General features: G+C 32.8%; 1 protein-coding gene across 2 annotated transcripts; it reads right to left on the reverse strand.

Moving 5' to 3' along the window:
- Nucleotides 1-1,592: 1,592 nt before the first annotated feature.
- cremb (cAMP responsive element modulator b) lies at nt 1,593-18,172 on the reverse strand. Of its 2 annotated transcripts, XM_056450750.1 has the most exons (4): nt 18,134-18,172; nt 11,657-11,803; nt 5,535-5,685; nt 1,593-2,031 (listed from the first exon to the last, which is right to left on the reverse strand). In XM_056450750.1, the coding sequence occupies exons 2-4, from the start codon at nt 11,796-11,798 to the stop codon at nt 1,887-1,889; spliced, it is 438 nt and encodes a 145-aa protein (XP_056306725.1). In that variant the 5' UTR covers nt 11,799-11,803; nt 18,134-18,172; the 3' UTR covers nt 1,593-1,886. The 2 variants fall into 2 exon arrangements, with proteins under 2 accessions (XP_056306725.1, XP_056306726.1); XM_056450751.1 differs by lacking the exons at nt 11,657-11,803; nt 18,134-18,172 and adding an exon at nt 9,215-9,296.
- Nucleotides 18,173-24,315: the final 6,143 nt, after the last annotated feature.

Consider the following 24,315-nt stretch of genomic DNA (forward strand, 5'->3'; position numbering starts at 1 on the left):
ATATACAGAATGGATATATTATATATATTATATTATTAATTGGATATATTATATTGTTAATTGCAGAGCTCGTTTATTTAAAAAGAAGAAGAAGAAAACCCTGCAAGTTCTGAAAGAGATCAAGCCTCAGCCAGGTCAGAAAAACTAACACAAAAGTAACTTAATAACGTAAAACATTACTTATCATAAAAAGTAACTAAGTAATGCAACTAGTTACTTTTTAGGGGAGGAACTCAATATTGGAATGCAGTGGCTCCCAAAGTGGGGGTTGGTGGGACAATGACGAGGGGTCGCTTGGTGATTTCCAAAAATCTAATTTTTTTTATTATACTATTAGAATGACCATATTTTATCCATAACCTACTGAAAAACAAAATAGCATTAACATTGTTAACATGTTAATAATAAACATTAAAAAAAAAAAAAACATGCAAATAAAAAGCCATCAGCCTTTCAATTTTTTTTGCGACCCCTGGGGGGATTAAATTATAATAAAGACACAGCAATAGCATCAGTAGCAGCACATTGGTTTTATGGCACCAGGTTAAACTTTCTGACATCTTTACGGCACTTGTGTACATTTGAAATGAATACAGGCCACAATTGAACATGGAGGAAGGTCTCACAGTGGCGTTGTTCAAAATTAAATGATGCACATACTTGGGCATATTAATATGTGTGTGCCGTTTTGTGCAAGGATTATACTGTATATCTATAACCACCTCAAAGAATATCAGGGGTTGTGAATCACTGGCATTGTTATTTTGGGGGTCGGGGGCTGAAACGTTTCGCAATCCCTGTTGTAGAATGCATTACTTTCAAAAGTAACTTTCCCCAACACTGCTTGTAAGTAATTACTGTAGAAATAGAGATAACATTTAAAAGTAATTCTGTATTAATAACAGGAATTTATGAGTTTGCCGTGAAACATTTAAATAAATAAATAGTTTTTTAAAATCCTTCATAATAAACTAACAACACCAAAATGTCATCAAGTAGAGTGCTAGATACATTTATTTGAACAAAGACTATGTAAATATTCCAGACAGTAAACAGATAAATTTGTGCTGATAGTCTCTTTGGAGACTCTGAAGGACCGTGTGACCTGAAAAGGATTCGCAAGGAAGAATTCAAGAATATATTGTTTACAAACAGTCACTGTTTTAAAATTTGGCACATTTATTTTAGAATAATATGCCATAAACACAACCAAAAACACAAACACTGTTATTTGTTAATATATACAACATATCTCTGCAGCCTATATTGAATTCAATAAATATATACAGTAACTAAACTCATATTAGTTTCAGAGCTGGTGTATTTGTGCACTTAAATGAGCAATTACATTACTTTAAAATAGATCCGTCAGTAATTATTTTGAATATATCATCCAATTGTCATTATAAAATCCTTTTGTTCTTGTTAAAGCATAGGCAGTGCTGGTATTCGGTTCAGTTTTCATAAAAGATACAGTATGAACCAAGACAAGAATATATCTGTAAAACAGAAATCAAATAGCAGCATCCAGTGTGCTACTATGAACTGAACATCCCAGAGCACAACTTCTTTAGATTGTCCAGTTCTTCTTTAAGTTTCTGGTTCTCGTTCTCAATCACGGTGATGCGTGTCTCTAAACTCAGCACATAGTCTCTCTTCCTGCTTCTATACTGTTTGGCCGCCGTCCTGCAAAAAGCACAAGCAACAGGGGCAACACATCACACTGACTCAGGCCTCCAGCGCACACACAATCACACGTCACCATCTTTCGCACACGAGACAACACAACCATGCAGATGTCAGCTTATCCGATTGTTACGAAATTAGGCTAGACATTGCGCGAAAAGCGTGTTTGCTTTGTAAACGGACCAGTCTTTAGTGTTTGGTTACTCAGTTTTGCTACAGTATATGTCTTTAAGAGCCTTGAGTTCTTCGATGAGCGTCTTGTTTTGTTTTTCAAGCACGGCAACTCGGTTTTCGAGACATTTGACATATTCTTTCTTCTTCCGCCGGCATTCCCGGGCAGCTTCCCTGGAGGCAACAACAGAGAGGCTCGGTGAGCGTCAAAACTGTAAATCTTACATTGTGTTTACAGGTCCCACTTCATGAGAGTTAAAACTGCAGAACATCATCTGGGCAAGCTTGTAAAGGCAAAACTCTGGGTTTTGAATGAGTGCTTGTTTAGTTGAGGTTGAGTTTTTCCACTGTCACCCAAGCATCATCATGAAAAAAACAGGTTTTAGCACAAGCTTGACACACTCAAGACTAAACAAGCATGACGAAGGGACGTTTCATCAGACAATGAAACCCTACTATGGATGCAACAAAAGAACATTAACATGCGCATGGATAATTTACGCCAAAATAAAATTTGCCGTTAATTTTCTCACCCTGAGGCTATTGAAAATGACTAATTCCTTCAGCAAAACATTAAAGATTTTTACAAAATGTGGCCCTTGGTGATTCATAAAATGCCAGTCAATGCCTACTTTCAGTTGCGCCAGAAAGCTTAGGCAGACGATTTAGCTGCCCAGGTGTTTGTTAATGAAGGCACCTCGTAAAACTGATTTTAGAGACTTCTGAGACAGCATAATGATTTAGGTCATGTACAATAAAATTGAGAGAGCTTTGTAGATAATAACTAAGGAAATGTTTGCTCATTAGAATACTAACTCTAAAAATGCCACCAAAATTGCTAAATATCGGGGTTCTCGCATCTGGCTACACTTTACCTTCTCATTTCCTCGAGGATCTTCATTGAGCCCTCTGCTCTTTTGTTTATTTATTAACGATTTGTATAAATTTTGTTCAATCTGCCAGATTCAACTTTATGCAGATGATACTGTTATTTATTTCTCCCACTCTGATATTTCATAAATTCAATCTTCTTTGCTGTTAGACTTTACGTTAATTCAAGAATGGTTTAATAAAAACAAACTAAATGAAAAGAAATCTTGTAGTGTGGTGCTTTTTAAAAAGTCTCAACGGTTTCACTTGGTAGACATGAATATTGTTGATGTTGTTAATGTTGATGAATTTAAATATCTAGGCCTTTGGCTCGATACTGAACTGTCCTTTAAACTCCTTATTGATTTTATCATTAAAAAGTCATATCAGTGCTTAGGTTAGCTTTATCATTCTATTCATTGTTTTTCATTTAAAGTAAGATTGATCTCTCAATTAATTTTCCCTATTATTGATTACACTGATATTATTTATTACAATACCTCTGATATTAATTTAAAACCTTTAAATACTGTCTTTAACACTCTGTGTAGGTTTGTTTTAAGATGTCCGTATAGATCTCCACATCGCATATTATATAAAACTCTTCAACCTAATTTCCGCAGACAGTATCATTGGTATTTATTTCTTTTTAAATGTGTTTATTTTAGTTTCCCCTCTTATTTAAAGCAGTTTTTGTTCCATATACATCATCATATTCGCTTAGTCATATGCAACAGAATATTTCAATACAAAGCTCCTTCCGACTGGAATAATCTTCCTTCCTCTTTTAGATCAATTAAGTCATTTAGTCTTTTCAGGGCTAATTTATTTTCTTTTTTGGAAACAACTTGCGGATGTTATTGTTATTAATTTTGTTTCCACTTTAAATGTTTATTATTTATTTGTGTATCACATTGTTTGTACTTTTGATTATATGTTTTTGTTTATTTAGGCTTTAAACTGTGGCATGTGTTTCAGGTGAAGTGTGCTGCTTGTTTGTTTGCTTGTGTTGTTAGTTGTTTGATTGTTATGATGTGAAGTACTCTGTTTGATTTATGAACTTCTTAGGGACCCCCTCGAAAATGAGACGGTTCATCTCAAGGGGCTATCCCATTCAATAAATTCAAATTTTGCAGACTTTGTAGCCTTCTTAATCCTTGTGGCTAGGTGGTTAGTCCTCACCCTTCTTCTCACACTTGTTGGATAAGACATGTTCTTTATTTTATGAAATTTGGGAAAATTAGGTACTCTCTTCCCCAACCTGGCACTATTTTCATCAAACATTGGGATCCCTTTGCAAACATGTCCAAACTCTTCAGCTTTACCCTGTTCTTTCTGATTGAGTCCCCATCCCCAACTCCCAGCTTGGTACTGGATACTAGTTCTGGTCAGTACATCGTAGACCTGTATTTTCTGTATGTAAGATTGCACAAGTGTTTTTTTTCTTTGCTCAAAATACCCTTCGGTGTATTTGCTTACTGTTACCTGTTTTTGTTGTCTTTTATTTTGTATCTTTTTGTTATGTGTTTTGCAATGTATAAATAAAACATAAAAAGTTGCTAAATATTGGTCAAATACTTACATTTACATACAAAAAGAAACCTAATCGGTGCTTTGAGATGCAATATTTACTTTTTTATAGCTCAACTGTCAAAACTGCACAGGATTGTGGAATATTGAAAGCAGTGAAAGATACATCTATGCTCCCTTTGAAATTTGATCTGAAGAAAATACTTTCAAAGACAGAAAGTCGAGCAGAATCTGGATCCAGATATGCCTTACCGCCTTGGAATACTGCCTGTGTAGGCAGCATTTAGCCCATCATTAATTCTGTTCATTTACTTGAGTAAATGTGTGTAAATCTATATTTATTCAGTTTTTAAATTAATTACAGTAATATTATTGACTAATATGAAAATATTCATCTGATTTATGTACAATACAGTCTGTAAAGTAATATTTTCTGTCTTTTAGCAGATATATTATATAAAAGACTTGCTTTGTTTATCAAATAAAGTAAATATAATTGGATTTGCATTTTAAACATTAAATAAAAGTTTAAAAGATAATACTTTTTATTTCACATATTAAAGTTTTAGTTATGATACTCCCAAAATAATTCCACAGAAATCTGTAGAGTTTTACCAAAATTCTCAGCAGAAATACCAAAAAATGTCCGCAGATTCCATCTGGCCCTACTTATGACCAGATGCACTGGTGAATAAATGAGTTTTAAGGTGGCATTTAAAAGCAGTTTGCTGGAGCAGATTTTATATAGAGGTTTTTATCTCCTTTCAGTTTTAGGCATGTCCTTGAAACAGTCAGATGCAGATAACTGGAGGATCTTTAGAGTTTAGATGTATTATTGTGAATCTGACATATATGAATGTATCCTCCACCATTTATTAACATGATATGTGCTACCTTGTCTTCATGTTCCAGTGAAAGTTACAAAATTGACCAACACGTGGGACGTATTGGTTATAAAAATTCAATTTTCCTGAATGCTGCAGCCTATACCTAAAATCATCTAATCAGCATTAGCTCATTTGAGTTTAGTTTAGGTATTAACTTAGTTCAGCCTGTATATGTTTTTTTACTATCAAAAGTGTCATTGACTTGCATTTTATGAATCACAAAGAACCACAAAATATTAAAAAAAAATAATTAAATGTTGAACAAAACCTAAAGGAAGAGAAAATTAACAACAAATGTTTGCTTATAATCATGAAGAAAGACTGAGCTATCAATCTAACAATGATTAGATTGGTCGATTGTAGACTGAGAAAGGTGTCTGGGCATTTTACCTGTTCTTCATCAGTCGGAGTTCCCTCTTGCGTGATGCCTCCTCTGCCAGAAGCTGAGGGCTGGGCAGAGAGTCGGGTGAGCTGTCCATGACCTGGGAAAGACCAGATGCAGGAGAGGACATCTGATATCCTGACATACCTCCAGTGGTGGCTGCATAAAAAACATAAAACACACAAGCACATTAATTTACAGTGGAACAGTTTACATGGCTTTTTATGGCACAGAGAACAAGCTTTAAGAAGGAGCGCTTATTTTATGGCTACATTATGCTGCACATTACATCTATGCTAGTTATATATACAAGTATCTGAAAGTATTTGTTCACTAAAGCCATACTAAAAATTACATGAGTGTTGGGTACAATTAGCTACAAATTAATTAGTTACTGTAATTAGATTTTTTTTCGGTAAATAAGGGATTACTTTTTATTTTCAGGTAATTTAATTACAGTTACTTATAACTGAACTTATAAATGAACTTGTTACTTATAATGTACTTAAATACTGTACATAAAATATGGATAAATCAATTAGGAGAAGCAGAGTAATTAATTGATCAAGTAGATAGAACATGCTTGAGAAACAATAAAATTAGTCAAATTTATGTCAATAAATGGTCTGTATAAAATATTGTGGCAATTGAATTTTTTTGATACATATGTTTATTATTCTTAAAGTTTATTATTCTCTGATTGAAATCGTCGCTGACTTTATTTTCTATGCGGCATTGACATTTATATGTAGTGCATTGATGTGTTGAAATTTAAGTTGAGTTGAAACAAGTAATTGAATAACTTACTTAACTGAGTTACTTTCAGACACAACAACAAAAAATGTAATTTAAATAGAATTTTAATGATGTAGTTAGTGATTAATAACTTTTTTGAAGTACCCAAAACTAGGCCCATACACAATTTGTTTGTGAAAAAATCTGCAGATTTCCACAGATTTTTAGCCCATTAATGAATCTATTCTTTTATCTATGTAAATGTGTGTAAATATATATTTATTATGCTTTTATATTAATTTATATATATATATATATATACCTCACAGTCCAAAGACATGCGCTATAGGTGAATTGAATAAAACTAAAATTGGCCGTAGTGTATGTGTGTGAATAAGTGTGTATGGATGTTTCCCAGCACTGAGTTGCAGCTGGAAGGGCATCTGCTGTGTAAAACATATGCTGGATAAGTTGGGGGTTCATTCCGCTGTGTCCACCCCTGATGAATAAAAGGACTAAGCCGAAAGAAACTGAATGAATGAATAAATTATTGAATAATGTGCAAAAGTTTATATGACTGATTTACAGTACAGTTTGTAAAGTAATCTTTTCTGTATTTTAGTTTATTTTGTTTACCAAACAAGGGGATGTACGTAATTAAATTTTCATTGAAAACCTTAAATAAAATTTTAAAAATTAAAAAGTTTTTAGTTTCAATGCTCTCAAAATCAGTCCACATAAATCCACAGATTTGTTACAAACTTCTCTGCAGATTCTGTTTGGCTTTGTTAATGGCCATTTATTTTAAATCAGGACTTCAAAGAAAAAAGCCATTGCATGACCAACATAATTGTGAATTACAGCTGTTGAACAATCAATCGATCGATCAATCAATCAACAAACCAATCAATCAACCAACCAAACAATCAATTAATGAGCCAATCAATCAATCAACCAACCAACCAACCAACCAACCAACCAATCAATCAACAAACCAACCAATCAGCCAATCAATTAATCAACAAATCAATCGATCAGTTAATCAACCAATCAACCAACAAATAAATCAATCAATCAATGATCGATCAATCAACAAACCAGCCAATCAATTAATCAACAAATCAATCGATCAGTTAACCAACCAATCAACCAACAAATCAATCAACCAATCAATAACCAATCAACCAACCAACGAATCAATCAATCAACCAACCAATCAATCAACCAACCAACCAATTAATCAACCACTCAATCAACAAACCAATCAATCAACCAACCAAACAATCAATTAATGAGCCAATCAATCAATCAACCAACCAACGAACCAACCAATCAACCAACCAATCAATCAATTAATCGATCATCGATCAATCAACAAACCAACCAATCAGCCAATCAATTAATCAACAAATCAATCGATCAGTTAACCAACCAATCAACCAACAAATCAATCAACCAATCAATAACCAATCAACCAACCAACCAACCAATCAATCAACCAACTAATTAATCAACCAACCAATCAATTAATCAATCAACCAATCAATAAATCAATCAATCAACAAACCAATCAACCAACCAATAAATAAATAAACACTGCATAGATGAGTTACTATTTTACTAAACAAAAACAACTAATTATTTTAAGGAAATTTAGTATATTGAGTTACACAATCTTTTTTTGTCATCATAACACTAATGGTGACCTAATTTTTATGGAAAAAAATGTAATCAAAACTCTGCGACTGAGCCTGTTAAAATCAACCCATATCACATATCAGTGCGGTGACATTTAGACGTCATTGTGGTTGACAACTGCAACTGCTAATCTCCAGCAGCAAATGTAATCAGTGTGGTTAATCTGCGATGACGTATTGGCATTTGTCTTAAATTTCTAGCAAGAATGTGCCAGTACACTTCTACGTTCTTATACGCATATCTAAAATAGTGAATAGATTTATTTAAATTATATAGATTAAATAAGATCGCACTGACACGAAGCTCTGTTTGACTTCAGGAATACCACCATGTAAACAAACCTAAAGTTCAACCGAATCAAATGTCTGCAAGGACCATAAGTAGACAATTAATATCTATTGAAGATCAGCAAGCACTCTGAGTCCATCACAGTGGTAGATCATACACAGATCTGCTCGTGGTGAGGTTATAAACTGAATTACACACCAATGAAATATTCATCCATGGCTCAACGTGCGACCATCCTGCCATTATGAAAGCTTTAGTGATTCAATTTCCCCCTGTAGCCACAAACTATGTGCTCACGGTCGCAAATTAAAATGAGCAGCAGGTCACATGAGGGACTTGCATGATCAAAAGTTCTCTGTTGATTGAGAGAAATGAAACAATTTTACAAAGCTTACGATCAGTGCAGAGGATTTCTGCACATGATTCATTTGGTCTCCGTGGAGACCGCGCTCCAGTCTGAGAGATGAATAATCTGCTAGTTCTGCTCAGCCTGAGATCACAGCATGACTCTGGAATGACGTCAATGTACATCTTATTTGCCGTTCAGCATTTACATTTTCCTGCTGGTGTACAATTCCAGGAAACAAGATGACGTCGGCTGCACTGTGAGTGGGCAGTGCATTCACGCTTTTCAGAGAGAGAGAGAGAGAGAGAGAGAGAGAGGGGTGCTGAAAGAAATGAGCGAACTCAACAGAAGTCAAAAATTCAGTAATGTGAAAATGTCTTTCTTTCAGCTTGTTGCATGCCGCAGAGATGATTCACTGCAGGAACACAATGAAAAAAAAATGATTCCAGAGTGAGATCAGATGTGTGTTTTCCCTCTTCAAAGTTTTGTTTGAGCATTTGTCTGCTTAAAATCTCTGACTAAAATCCCCCAAACAAGCCTCCCGAAGTATTTCAAACTATTTAAACCAACTTCCCAATGTTAAAACACAATACGAGCCGCCCAAAAACATAGCAGACGTACCTGATTCTGTCTCATCTCCGGTCACAGCCATGTATAGTGAGCTGAAATTCAGTCTGTATCTCTCTGCTGTCAGAAAGCAATGATGGCCAAACCACAAGCTAAGTGTGCAGTCACTGTCAGGGCCATTGACATCACTATGACATCATTAGGCTACTGATGTCAGCAACGCAGTGGCTAGCGGAGCCAGCCCTCCCTCTCCCTCTCTCTCTCTCCTCCTACTCCTCCGTCATTCACATCTCAGACAGTGAGCTGGACTAAAGCAGCCTACACAAGCTTGTTGCAAAGCTTCCTGTGCATAGGACTTTCTATTATGACTTAAATATACTAAAAATATATGAAACATTATTTTCAGTGTCATTTTGTTTACATTTAACTTATTATGTTGATGCCTTGACTCATACATGTATTAATGAAGGATGCATTAAATTGATCAAACATCATATAAGGCAGGAATTCCAGCATTATTGATGTGACATTTGCAGTAAAAACTTGACAAATGAATTCACAAAGAATATACAGTTAAAGTCAGAATTATTAGCCCCCCTGTTTATTTTTCCCCAATTTCTGTTTAACGGAGAGAAGATTTTTTCAACACATTTCTAAACATAATAGTTTTAATAACTCATTTCTAATAACTGATTTATTTTATCTCTGTCATAATGACAGTAAATAATATTTTACTAGATATTTTCTATAGACAATTCTATACAGCTTAAAGTGACGTTTAAAGGCTTAAATTAGGTTAACTAGGCAGGTTAGGGTAATTAGGAAAGTTATTGTATAATGATGGTTTGTTCTGTAGACGGTCAAAAAATATAGCTTAAAGGGGCTAATAATTTTGACCTTAAAATGGTGTCTAAAAAATTCAAAACTGCTTTTATACTAGCCGAAATAAAGCAAATAAGACTTTCTCTAGAAGTAAAAATATTATCAAACATACGGTGAAACATACGGGATTTCCTTGCTCTGTTAAACATCATTTGGGAAATATTTAAAAAAGAAAAATATTTTCAAAGGGGGGCTAATAATTCTGACTTCAACTGTATATGCTATTGAAACATCTGTTTCTAACCACAGAGTTAAGAAATCAGAAAATGTTAAATATAACTTTGGTGCATTAAATAAAATCCTTGCTAATTTATATTTAATGCATTTAATTGTCTGGAAAATAATAAAAAATGTGAATAAAAATAATTTTTATAATCCAGAAAAGTTCATTCATTCATTAATTTTCCTTCGGCTAAGTCCCTTTATTCATCAGGGGTCGCCACAGTCGAATGAACCAGTAACTTATCCAGCATATACACAGCAGATTCCTTCCAACTGCAACCAAGTACTGGGAATCATCCATACACACTTATTCACACTCATACACTATGACCAATTTAGTTTATTCAATTCACCTGTACCGCATGTTTTTGGACTGTGGGGGAAACCGAAGCACCTGGAGAAAACCCACGCTAACACGGGGAGAACATGCAAACTCCACACAGAAATGCCAACTGACACAGCAAAGGCTCGAACCAGCTACCTTCTTGCTTAGCACAGGCAACTGTGTTAACCACTGAGCCACCGTGTCACCCATCCAAAAAAAGTTTCATTTTTACTTGTTGTTTAGGGGGAACGATGAACAGCATGTGTTTTCATGTGTATCCCCCACGCTGAAATGTATACATGTTTATGTGTACAAAATATATAGGTCTGTGTGTGTGTGTTAAATTGAAATATATGTTTACATTATATACATATATATATTTTTTTTTTATTTTTTTTTGTTTTAATAATATATATATATATATATATATATATATATATATATATATATATATATATATATATATATATATATATATATATATATATATATATATAAACAATAATATAATATATAAATAAAATATATGAATATTATCCTTTAAACCCATACAGAATATACGTTTTTGTGTTTCTGTTTCATTTAAAGCTATAATTTTAATAATTTCAGTTCTATAATTAATTTATAATAAAGCAATTGATTATATAATCCAGTAATTTTTAGAAAATAGCTTAAATCATCTTTAATGTATACCACTATGAAAAAAAGGCATCTTAAAGTCATGTAGTAAACTAGATATTTTGGTGAACCATACATTATTGTCTATATGTCATTATACTAAATGCTAGTATATTCCAAAATAACTGCCTGCGTTGATGTCATGTCGTAATAACTGTAATTTCAAGATGACATCACATTCTGTTTAAAACTGCTCACGACTTTGGCCTCAGAATAATGTATTTCTATGGCAACACTATCAAGTCCTAAACATTGTATGTACAGCAGCAAGTTGTACATTACACGTTTGTAATTATGAATGCATTTTACTAGTCTGAAGATCCTAATAACGGTAATTACAATATGCCATGGACTCAGCTAAATGTTGATCTAAGTGATGACGTCATTACCTTGGCCCTGATTGTCAGAGACGATGTAAGTGCCATTCCTGGAGTGGACAGCAAACTGCATCATGGGAGATCTAGGCCAGGAAGAGAAGTTTTCATATCTCTGCTGGCAGGGGATGAAGTGGACACTACCGTTCGGGCTCATGGAGACTTCAAAATAATAAAACAAAAAACATGTGAGGAAATGATTGCGCATATCATTTTGATTTGAGACAATAATGTTTATAAAATTATCTACAGTGGCCTCAATCATATTTAGCATAATTTACTCGTCCTCTGTCTTACAACTTTCTACTTTTATGCCACAATAGAGGACATAAAAAACGTCCTGGCCTGGTCAACTCTTTCATGGCAGTGAAAAGCAAATTATTTTGAAGTATCAAAGAATGGTCCAAGTATTTAGAGTGATACACAGTAGGGTTTGGACAAAAAAAATCTAAACTGTATACATTTGTAATTCAAAATCCTGCCTTTGACCACTGACCTTGACCGTTTTTGTTCCTGAGACTACACTACCTGACAAAAGTTTTGTCGCCTATTCAAGTTTTAGGAACAACAAATAATAACTTGACCTCTAGTTGATCATTTAATATCAGAAGTGGCTTATATGAAAGGCAAAGGCCTCTAGACCAGTGTTTCCCAACCCTTTTCCTGGAGGCACACCAACAGTACATATTTTAGATGTCTCCCTTACCTGACTAATTAACTTCAGGTTTTGGAGTCTCTTCTTATGTTCTAATGAGGAGATTCAGGTGTGTTTGATTAGGGAGACATGGAAAATGTGTACTGTTGGTGTGCCTTCAGGAACAGGCTTAGGAAACACTGCTCTAGACTACGCTTATTTTACCAAAATAAAATATGATCATGCCTTGATTTTTAATAATTTAATTAGGACAGTAAGGTCTGACCTTGCTTAGACAAAAGTCTTGTCACTGAACAGAAATAATGTACAGTATAGAATATCAAGTCATGGTGCAGTTGAAAAAGAATTAATATTGTGTATGACTGAAGGACTGCATCCATACTTCTCTGCAATGACTCAAATAACTTAATAATAAAGTCATCTGGAATGGCAAAGAAAGCGTACTTGCAGGACTCACAGAGTTCATCAAGATTCTCTGGATTCATCTTCAATGCCTCCTCCTCCATCTTACCGAAGACATGCTAAATAATGTTCATGTTTCGTGACTGGGCTGGCCAATCCTGGAGCACCTTGACCTTCTTTGCTTTCAGGAACTTTGATGTGGAGGCTGAACTACAACTATGCTGCTGAAGAATTTCCCCTCTCCCCTCTCCCCTCTGCAGATCTCTGGCACACCCCTATACTGAATATAACCCCAAACCATGATTTTTCCTTTACCAAACTCGACTGATTTCTGTGAGAATCGTGGGTCCATGCGGGTTCCAATAGGTCTTCTGCAGTATTTGTGATGACATTACAACTGGGATCGATGACTTTTGTCAGGTAGTGTATATTAGTCATGCAGTTCACACATGTAGTAGTAATTGCAATTAAAGGAAAAGTGAACAAATATATTCTTTTTAATTATTCATCCTTTGTACAGTAAATACATATGCTGCGTCTGCTGTGGACTACAAAATCAGTCTCAAGTTGCAATAGCAAAAATACATTGTTTGGGTCGTCAAAATTATCGATTTTTCTTTTATCCAAAAATCATTTAAATATGTAAAGACCATGTTCAATGTAGATATTTAGTAAAAGTAAATATTTAAAAACTCTAATTTTGATGAGTAATGTGCATTGCTAAGATTTTCATTTAGATAAATACATTTTTTTTATTTTTGTGAACCCTCAGATTACAGATTTTTTATTATCTTAGCCAAATATTGTCTAATTCTAACAAAGTATACATCAATAGAAAGCCTGTTTATTAATCTTTCTAGTTATAAAATCTCAATTTAAAAACACTACACTTATGACTCTTATGACTTACAAATGCTAATAACTATTTTAAAGCCATTGTACATATGAAACATGTCTTTGTAATGTCTCACTGAAAGGGCCTGTGCTGGTATTGTTGAACATATTTCTTGAGGATTCCACGACTTCAGATTTCTGTTCTTGATTTCCAAATTTTGGAAAGTCACCATTATGTGTATTGGTAGAATCTGGCAGATCCCCAGAATTTTCCTCTTTGACAGTAGCCGATGACACTTGAAGAAAAATCTGGAGAGGTTTTTGAGGGCAAAAAATGTTTAAAAATGCTTTGTTAGCTTTTTTGTAAACCAGGGACGAGCAAAAATACATTGGAATGTTTTTTAAAATAAAATACCAAATACCTCAATTGTAAGCGTATCAAAGAAAACTACAAAATACAGCAGCCACAAATGTAACAAAATAAAATACTGTATTTTTGTATTTTGAAAATACTACAAAATACATTTACAAGGGAGTGTGAAATTTCTTTGCAAACCTTTAATCAATAGGCTTATTGGATCAATCCCTTTACCGTTAAACTGGCTTAGTGAAGCCATGTTTGACAGCCACAGCATTTCTCTGAGCAAGTTTAAGTCATCTTCTCTGTCAACTCATTCACCTCTACTAAGCATAAAAAATTTAACTTTTGTTTCTCTTTGATTTTAGTGTTTTGTAGACTTTTAGATTTTGTACAAATATCATACAGAAACTATTGTCTTGAAGATAATCCCTTTAATCCCTGTATCATTCAATGCAGATAATGAGTTGGAATATTATACTATATCTCTTGATTGTGAAAACTGCCACCATCTCTTAAAAGTCTTTTATTTCAAAATTTTTGCAACTGAAATCCTCAATCCTTAATGTAAAATCACAATTTCTGAAAACGACTAAAATCTCCAGTTTTAGTCATTTCTATAATTTTTGCAATTGTACTTCTCAATACACAATATAAAACATACTGTACTGTACATGAAATATACAAAAAGACATTTGCAATACTATCAGAGATGTAATTACAATGTTATAAAATTGTAATTACAACACCATAGCAATGTAATTACAATGCTATAACAATGTTATAGCATTGTAATTACATTGTTATTACATAGTAATCATAATGTAATGACAACGTAATTACAGCCAAATTAAAAATTTGTACTTACCTATGTACTGCGTATATTTATGTATAAATACAGAAAACCTGTACATGAAATATATAAGGAAACATTTAAGTTTATAAATATTATCTTGGATGTAATTATAATGTAATAGCAATTTGATTACAATGTAATGACGCAGTAATTAAGTTTGTAATTACATGTGTACCGTGTATATTTATGTATTCAAATATAAATGACCAATTACTGTACATGTGATACATGTGAAACATTTACATTTATAAATATTATCTTGGATATAACTACAATGTAATGACAAAGCCATTACAATGTAACAACACAGTAATTGCCCACAAGATAAAAGTTCGTAATTACATCTCAGATAGAATTACAATGTTTTAACAATGTGATTATAATGTCATTTTATCCAAAGTAAAAGTTTGTAATTACATATATACTGTGTATATTTACATATAAATCCACAAGTACAGTACAGGAAATATACAAAGAAACATTTGTTTATAAATATTATCTTAGATGTAATTACAATGTAATGACATAGTAAAACAATGTAACAAAACAGTAATTGCACACAAGATAAAAGTTTGTAATTACATATTACATCTCTGATGTAAATACAACGTTGTTACAATGTAAAAATGTAGTTACATAGTAATTATAATGTAATGACAATGTAATTACATCCAAAATAAAAGATTGTAATTACATATGCACTGTGTATATTTACATATAAATACACAAATACTGTACATGAAATACACAAAGAAACATTTAAGTTTATAAATATTATCTTGGATGCAATTGCAATAAATGCCAATGTAATTGTAATGACATAACAATTATGTTTGTAATTACATGTGCACTGTGTATATTTCCATTTTCTATATATAATAACCAAACATATAAATAACCAAATACTGTACATTCAATGTACAAAGAAACATTTACATTTATAAATACTTTCTTGGATGCAACTACAATGTAATTACAATATAACGGCACAGTATTGCACACAAGATAAAAGTTTGTATTTACATATTACATCTCAGATGTAAATCCAATGTTATAACAATGTAATTACAATGTCATTACCTTCAAAATAAAAGTTTGTAGTTACATATCGTTGCCTCTTTCATACATTAACATGACAGAGACCCTAAATGTACTCTAAATGTAAATGATCAAATTCTCTTAAATTTGGCAAATTGGGGTTAAAAAAAACAGGGGCAAATGCAGATAAAACCTTCTAATTCTAAAAGTAATTTTCCACTTGGAATTATAAGGCTCTATCTGACAGATCATTAATTGAAGCATTACTTTTCGAGAAATACAATCAGTCTGCTTATTCATTTAATTTAAAAAATATAAATTGATGTTGTAACAATATGTTGATGTTTAAGAAAGTAAACTTTTTGAGAAAGTAAGTTTTTTTGCTTTTAATTAATGTTTTAGGCGCAGTGGGTAGCAGAACCCTCACACCAAGATGGTCGCTGGTTTGAGCCCTGGCTGGGTCAGTTGGTGTTTCTGTGTGCATGTTCTCCCCGTGTTTGCATGGGTTTCCTCCAGGTGCTCCAGTTTCCCCCACAAGTCCAAAGACATGCGGTACAGGTGAATTGGGTAAGCTAAATCGTCCGTATTGTATGAGTGTGTGTGAATGAGTATTTATGAGTGTTTCCCCGTGCTGGGTTGTGGCTGGAAGGGCATCTGCTGCGTAAAACATATGCTGGATAAGTTGGCGGCTCATTCTGCTGTGGCGACCCCTGATTAATAAAGGGACTAAACCGAAAAGAAAATGAATGAATGAATGATTAATGTTTTAGGATGATTATTTTTTTCTTGTTCAAATTAATCATACAAGGCTGTGCTAAATATTTTGTCCAGTGCAGCTGTTGATTTGTTTGATTAATATGAATTATATACTTTATATGAATTATTAAATTATATTTATTGAATTATATGCCTCATTAATTAAAGTATTTGCCCTTCAAGGCAATTTAAAGACTTTAAAAGAAAACAGACATTAAACAATAGAGTTTAAAGTAACACTGAAAAATGTTTCACTGACTAAACTTTCAGAAATACGCGAGCTGTCACTGGGGTGGTACCATTTTAAAAAGGTACGCATTTGTACTTAAAGGGTCCATATTGGTACCTCAAAAGTAAATATTAGTAGCTAAAAATTATGAGCAACATTTCTGTACTTTTTAGGTACCAATATGTACCCTTGAGGTATTAATATGGTATTCAAAAGGTAGCACCCCAGTGACAGCTCACGTACCTTATGTATATATACACAAACAAAAATATTTCATATTTAATATATTAGATTTTGAAATAACTGTTTCTTTTTCAACAATGTAAAATTTAACATTTCATCTAAATGTCAAAAAAAAAGTGCTTCTAAATCATCACAATTACCCACATCTTTTCAGTTTCAGGTTTCTGCTCAATTTTATGTGGTGCGGCATCATTTAGTCGCTTCTGATTTTGTGTTATTTTCTGGTGTGAGTCTTTCCCACTGTCAACGGAGCAGTTCAGTGGAATGTCAAAGAAAGCTGATTCTGATTGGCCCGCGTGCATGCATTCGAAATGCTGATTGGCTCAGAGAAAGAACCTTATAGAGCCAAGCTAGTGTTCGACTTTGTAGATAAAATTTTTGATTTTTGTTTTCAAAAGTCTTCAAATGTAAACAACTTATAAATAAACATCACATGATGTAAATCAGTTGTTATTTAATAAGAATATGTGAATAACTCAATTTTGACAAAAATGTCAGATAGAACTTTATAATTTTAAGTTGATGATATCTCAAAGAAATAATAAAAATAAAAATAGCTCTCTGTTTTTGCTGCCATAAAATCTGAGTTGGAAGTTTTTGATCAGTCTGGAGTATTATTCAATATTTTAGTCTCATGCTGACTAACTGTGTCAAAGTTTGTAATTAACTATAAAGAGCACAGGCAGATCAGCTACTGGCAAATATTGAAGGTATCACCACTTTCCTGTCTTTGACTTGCTCACAAATCTACCCCTACTATCTGTCTCTTACTTTCTTTATATGTGTGATGCATAATTTCCATCCATACTCCACGCATTTATCAACTTCTTCAGTATTCTTCAATTTTCTACTTATCTTCTTGGCAAATAACTGAGAAAGCACTATTTTAAAGCACAGTATTTTAAAAATACAAAAATACAAGACAGTTAAGTATTTTGACACAAAATATTAAGCCACTTTTATAAACCCTAGCAAATACATATGACAAAATACTACACAAGTGCCTGAATCCACACTTCTTACTCACCTTTAATTACCATTTATTTATGAACATTGATTTTAATGGTTAATGAGTCGTTGTTTTTGACCCAGCGTAAATGAATTTACAATTTTTCCCTTACCTGTGCGTTTTCTGCAGACTGTGTGACTGGTGGGCTTGAATCACCTGCATCATATCACTTAAACGAAATATGTCCAATAAAGCAAATAATAAATAAATTAATAAATGAGTAAATTTATGCTAGAGAGAGAGAGAGAGAGAGAGAGAGAGAGAGAGAGAGAGAGAATTTAGAAAACTGATTTTTAACGTTTGTCAAGATTCAATTATTTTTTTATCCCAAAAAAGACGTGAGATATATTTACGTGTTTTTAAAAAACATTTAGAGACAACAAAGTTAGCTTTTCCGTCGAATTCATACATGAGATTGACATCAGCTACTTAGTAACGTTAGTAGTTAGACCAACTTAACAACTGTAACGTTAATGTAGGCTAATCGAGTAGCTTTCGTTCGTCCAGACAGTAAACAATGTCAGTTCACTATTTGTGAAATACTGGAATCTATTATTATTATAATTATATTATATCTATTATTTATTACTAGTTTCTTACCTATTTATAAGAGAAAGTGGTTTAAAAATGAACGTGACTGACCACGGTCGTCGAGCAAGTGAGGAAAGCAGTGAGGAAAGCTGTTGGATTCGTAACGGTCAGTTTAGTTTCGAGCGTTTTACTAGGTAACGTTATTTCAAAATAAATAGATTCGCGCTTAGGCTATTATTACCATTTTTACATGTGTTTCAAATTTAAGAGTTCAAGCAGTTTAGCCCGATATACAATGTAAAACACTTAATCCGCCCGAGGAAATCTACTAATCTAGTTAAAATATACACTTCATAATCAAAACTATAAATTGTACATTTAACTACGGTCAAAACGCCAAAGACATTTGGATTAATGGCGACATCTAGTGGCCAAAGTTGGAATTAAATAGTTAATTAACCTATTTTTCTCTATTTCTCCTACTATGGAATTCGTTTTAAAATATCTTTAGTGTTAAGAGTTTGTTTTGTTTGTTTGCTTTCAGAGTGTAGAATCCCTTGAGGGATTTTGCAGGGTTCATACTAGGCATGGGATGATAACTGTTTTCAAGGTATACCACGGTTTGTAAGTCAAGGTTTTAAAACCGTTAAAATTTTCGATCAGCAGTATCTCCAGCAGAAAAAATATCCAAAGATGTCATTTTAAATTGTAAAACCATCTGTATTTGAAAAAAATGAAGACAGCAGAAGTCAATAATTCAATTGAATCATTTAGCCTGACTTGTTTACTGTTCAAAAATATTTTAAATGTTTCTCAAAATAAATATTGTGTTCAAAAGGGAAAAAAGTTTTTGTTTTTACCCAAACATTTCAAAAGAACATGTTTTAGATCAGTAATCAATACCGCAAAACCGTGATATTTTTTTATCCAAGGTTATCATACCATCAGAATCTTATACCAGCCCATGCCTAGTTCATAGTTCATACACATTACTACTAAAATTCCATGACTTTAAGACTTTTAAGCAAATTTTCATGACCTGTTTCTTGGAATGTTTAAGTATATGTGGTAGATAATAAGAAAAAAGATGCACATTCAAATTGAAATTGAATTCTAAAACACAACAATCTATTTTTTATCTTTTTATTTCCACCTAAAATTTATTTAGATGAGGGTTTCTGCAAGTTTCATCACGTCAAATTTAAGACTTTCTAAGACCATTATTAATTACATTTAAGACTTATATGGGGATAAACACTATTTTCCAATGGAAAAAGAAAAAGATTTTACTATCCTCATTAAAAAAAAAAAAGTCTAATTTACTTTTTCTTAGTCACATAGTTTAAATAATGTTCAAAACAAGCAAACTCTGGTTTCACAGATGCACTTTTTTAACATAACATTTCTTTATAAAGATATACACAACTGTCTCTCCAGGTCAGTGTCCTCACCATGAATAAATGGAGAACTTTTAAAACGAATATGTTTATAAAGGAAGATATTAAACTATATTGGTAAAAAGAGTTAAAAAATTAATTTATTTGTAAGTTTTATTGAGATGGATTGCTGGTGATTGGATGATTTGGGCCTGAATGAGTAGCTTTTTCGTGGGCATAAGATAATTAGACATGTTTAAAATGATTTAGAAAGACCCCAATACAATGTTTTGGTAAATTTGAGACCTTTAAGGGCCTAAAATTTTGTTTTAGGAATTTAAGACCCCACAAATACTCTGTTAAATAATACTTATACAGCAGTAATAATGTAACAGTATTTGATTGGCCAAGGACAGAAAGAAGTAAAAACAACTAACCTATATTCAAATATTCAGATATCTTTTAAACAAATTTCCATGACTTTCCAAAACTTTGTCTGTTTTTTCAAAACCTTTCCAGGCCTGGAAGAGGCTGATTTAAAACACCATGGCTTTTCCAGGTTTTTGATGACTGTGTAAACTCTGATTTTAGGCGAATTATCTGTTTGAATTTGAGAATAATATTTTAACATTGACAAATACCTAATCACAGTCCTTATTCAAGCATGAAATAACAAAAACATCAAAGAATACAGCATACAATGCATTTTTATGGTAAGAGTTCTTAAAATTCCACTAAGTCTCCTGCACTTTGTAAAAATGTCTGATTATTAAGCCATACTTTATACAGTTTTAAAAAATTCGGAGAAGTGTTAATTATTCAAGAAACACTTCAAATAAAACACCCAAACTCCTAATTTATTACTGTATTTATTTTTTGGTCTTTCTTGAAAAATACAAAACAAAAAACACATTAAACGTTACAAAAACATTCTTTAAACCGAAGTGACGTAGGCAATGTATAAAGTAAAAAAGACGATGAAAATCAGTTACGGTGTCATTTTGAGGTAACAAGCGATGTTTTGGGTCAATAATAACAACTAAATATTCAAATTCACCTCCTCAAACAGTAACCAGTAGTGTTATCAAATCAACTTAATTGACTTTTCCTCTTTTTTTAAGCAACCACATGAACGATTTATCAATTAAAATGTCGCAGCTCAACGCGATTCCAATATTAATCCTTCTAGAAGACTTTTAAAAGTTAAGAAAACCAAACCAGAGGTACACGAATGAGTTATAGCATGCTCTCAGCACCAATACAGCTCAATCAACCAATTTATGTACACACACACAGGCAATTAGTGCAACAATTAACTGCAGCGAGAGCATGTAGAGTGATAAAACTTACCAACTAAAAACAGGCATATGAAGCAGAGGCACAAACCCTAAAAGTTCGTCTCTCCAACAGGGTAAATCAGTAACAAACACGGCGTCACCCCAGAGAAGACGAACCATGCCTGTAGCTACAAATACCCAAATTAAAACCAGGTAAAATAACCCCCCAAAAATGCTAACGTTGTTAATATTTTGTATGAAATAACAATTAAGACATTGCATTTAATATACAGTTGTTTTTCCCCCGTCCCGATTATTTTTGCTTCAGATAACTGCTGATGGTTTTGCATCTGTCGTAGCTGGTAGCTGTTGGTTTATTATTATTATTATTATTAGCATTTTTTTAATCTTTTTTTTTTGTTTTGTTTTAATATATACATGCATCCCAATAAAACTAATTCCAACTCTCTTCCGGTTTCACCAATTAAAGAGTTAGCTAAAAAAACAAACTGCAAGACAGTCCACACAACACAATTCAGCATGAAGAGCTTTGTCTGGTCTTCGGCCGTGAGATATGTCGTCGAATGAAGTGAAGGATGGGAAGTAGTAATGGAGCCGGACTGGGAAGATACTCTTTCCTTTTCGTCTGCCAACTGGAGTCGGATTCACATTATGGTTGGAAGGAAGAGCAACTGGCTGATAACACTCGTAGCGTCAGCTCCAATCGTAAAAATACTGGACAGTGAGAATGCATATCTACCATCTTTTTGACCTGAAGGTGGTGACAACAACAAAAAAAGACAATTATTTCACACAGGGACAGAAAATAAAAATACTTTGTGAGTATAGAAGTTTAAAAGGGTTTTCAACATTTACAAAAAAAAGATGTTTGCTGTTTGTTTAAACTATTTATTTTTAATGAGCTGAAACAATTCTTGAGTTTTGGGGACAACTTAATTGTCTGTTCAATCCACTTAAATTTGTAAAAACTAACAAGTAAACTTAATTCCTTCAAGTTGTCCCAATACAAATTTATTTTACAGTGAAGCATCAAAAACTGCAATGTGTATGTGTCAATCTATAGCATGATTTACAGAAGTCACCCACTAAAAAGTAATACAAATTTACTGTCATTTTAAATCTTATTTAGTCCACATTACAGCAAACCACTATTTGTCAACAAAACCTTTTTAAAAACATCAAAAAAGGTATTACTCTTTCATATATTTAGGTTAAAATATGCATGTAGTTTTATTTTTACTTAAACAAGTCTGACATTGAATTATGATCAAACATTTTCACCCCTATCTTGACATTTTATGTTAACAAAAGCTTATTGAAACATTAAAATAGACATTTTACTACATTTGTGCTACTACTTTTTGTAAATTTGATCTCAAATATGACCCATATACACTGAAAAAACTGGTCAAAACAGAGAAACATTTCGTCTTAAAAATTGCAACCTGCACTATTTTCATCAAACATTGGGATCCCTTTGCAAACATGTCCAAACTCTTCAGCTTTACCCTGTTCTTTCTGATTGAGTCCCATCCCCAACTCCCAGCTTGGTACTGGATACTAGTTCTGGTCAGTACATCGTAGACCTGTATTTTCTGTATGTAAGATTGCACAAGTGTTTTTTTCTTTGCTCAAAATACCCTTCGGTGTATTTGCTTACTGTTACCTGTTTTTGTTGTCTTTTATTTTGTATCTTTTTGTTATGTGTTTTGCAATGTATAAATAAAACATAAAAAGTTGCTAAATATTGGTCAAATACTTACATTTACATACAAAAAGAAACCTAATCGGTGCTTTGAGATGCAATATTTACTTTTTTATAGCTCAACTGTCAAAACTGCACAGGATTGTGGAATATTGAAAGCAGTGAAAGATACATCTATGCTCCCTTTGAAATTTGATCTGAAGAAAATACTTTCAAAGACAGCGAGCAGAATCTGGATCCAGATATGCCTTACCGCCTTGGAATACTGCCTGTGTAGGCAGCATTTAGCCCATCATTAATTCTGTTCATTTACTGAGTAAATGTGTGTAAATCTATATTTTTCAGTTTTTAAATTAATTACAGTAATATTATTGACTAATATGAAAATATTCATCTGATTTATGTACAATACAGTCTGTAAAGTAATATTTTCTGTCTTTTAGCAGATATATTATATAAAAGACTTGCTTTGTTTATCAAATAAAGTAAATATAATTGGATTTGCATTTTAAACATTAAATAAAAGTTTAAAAGATAATACTTTTTATTTCACATATTAAAGTTTTAGTTATGATACTCCCAAAATAATTCCACAGAAATCTGTAGAGTTTTACCAAAATTCTCAGCAGAAATACCAAAAAATGTCCGCAGATTCCATCTGGCCCTACTTATGACCAGATGCACTGGTGAATAAATGAGTTTTAAGGTGGCATTTAAAAGCAGTTTGCTGGAGCAGATTTTATATAGAGGTTTTTATCTCCTTTCAGTTTTAGGCATGTCCTTGAAACAGTCAGATGCAGATAACTGGAGGATCTTTAGAGTTTAGATGTATTATTGTGAATCTGACATATATGAATGTATCCTCCACCATTTATTAACATGATATGTGCTACCTTGTCTTCATGTTCCAGTGAAAGTTACAAAATTGACCAACACGTGGGACGTATTGGTTATAAAAATTCAATTTTCCTGAATGCTGCAGCCTATACCTAAAATCATCTAATCAGCATTAGCTCATTTGAGTTTAGTTTAGGTATTAACTTAGTTCAGCCTGTATATGTTTTTTACTATCAAAAGTGTCATTGACTTGCATTTTATGAATCACAAAGAACCACAAAATATTAAAAAAAAATAATTAAATGTTGAACAAAACCTAAAGGAAGAGAAAATTAACAACAAATGTTTGCTTATAATCATGAAGAAAGACTGAGCTATCAATCTAACAATGATTAGATTGGTCGATTGTAGACTGAGAAAGGTGTCTGGGCATTTTACCTGTTCTTCATCAGTCGGAGTTCCCTCTTGCGTGATGCCTCCTCTGCCGAAGCTGAGGGCTGGGCAGAGAGTCGGGTGAGCTGTCCATGACCTGGGAAAGACCAGATGC

This window comes from Danio aesculapii, chromosome 24, assembly GCF_903798145.1.
Source record: "Danio aesculapii chromosome 24, fDanAes4.1, whole genome shotgun sequence".
Taxonomy (NCBI): Eukaryota; Metazoa; Chordata; class Actinopteri; order Cypriniformes; family Danionidae; genus Danio; species Danio aesculapii.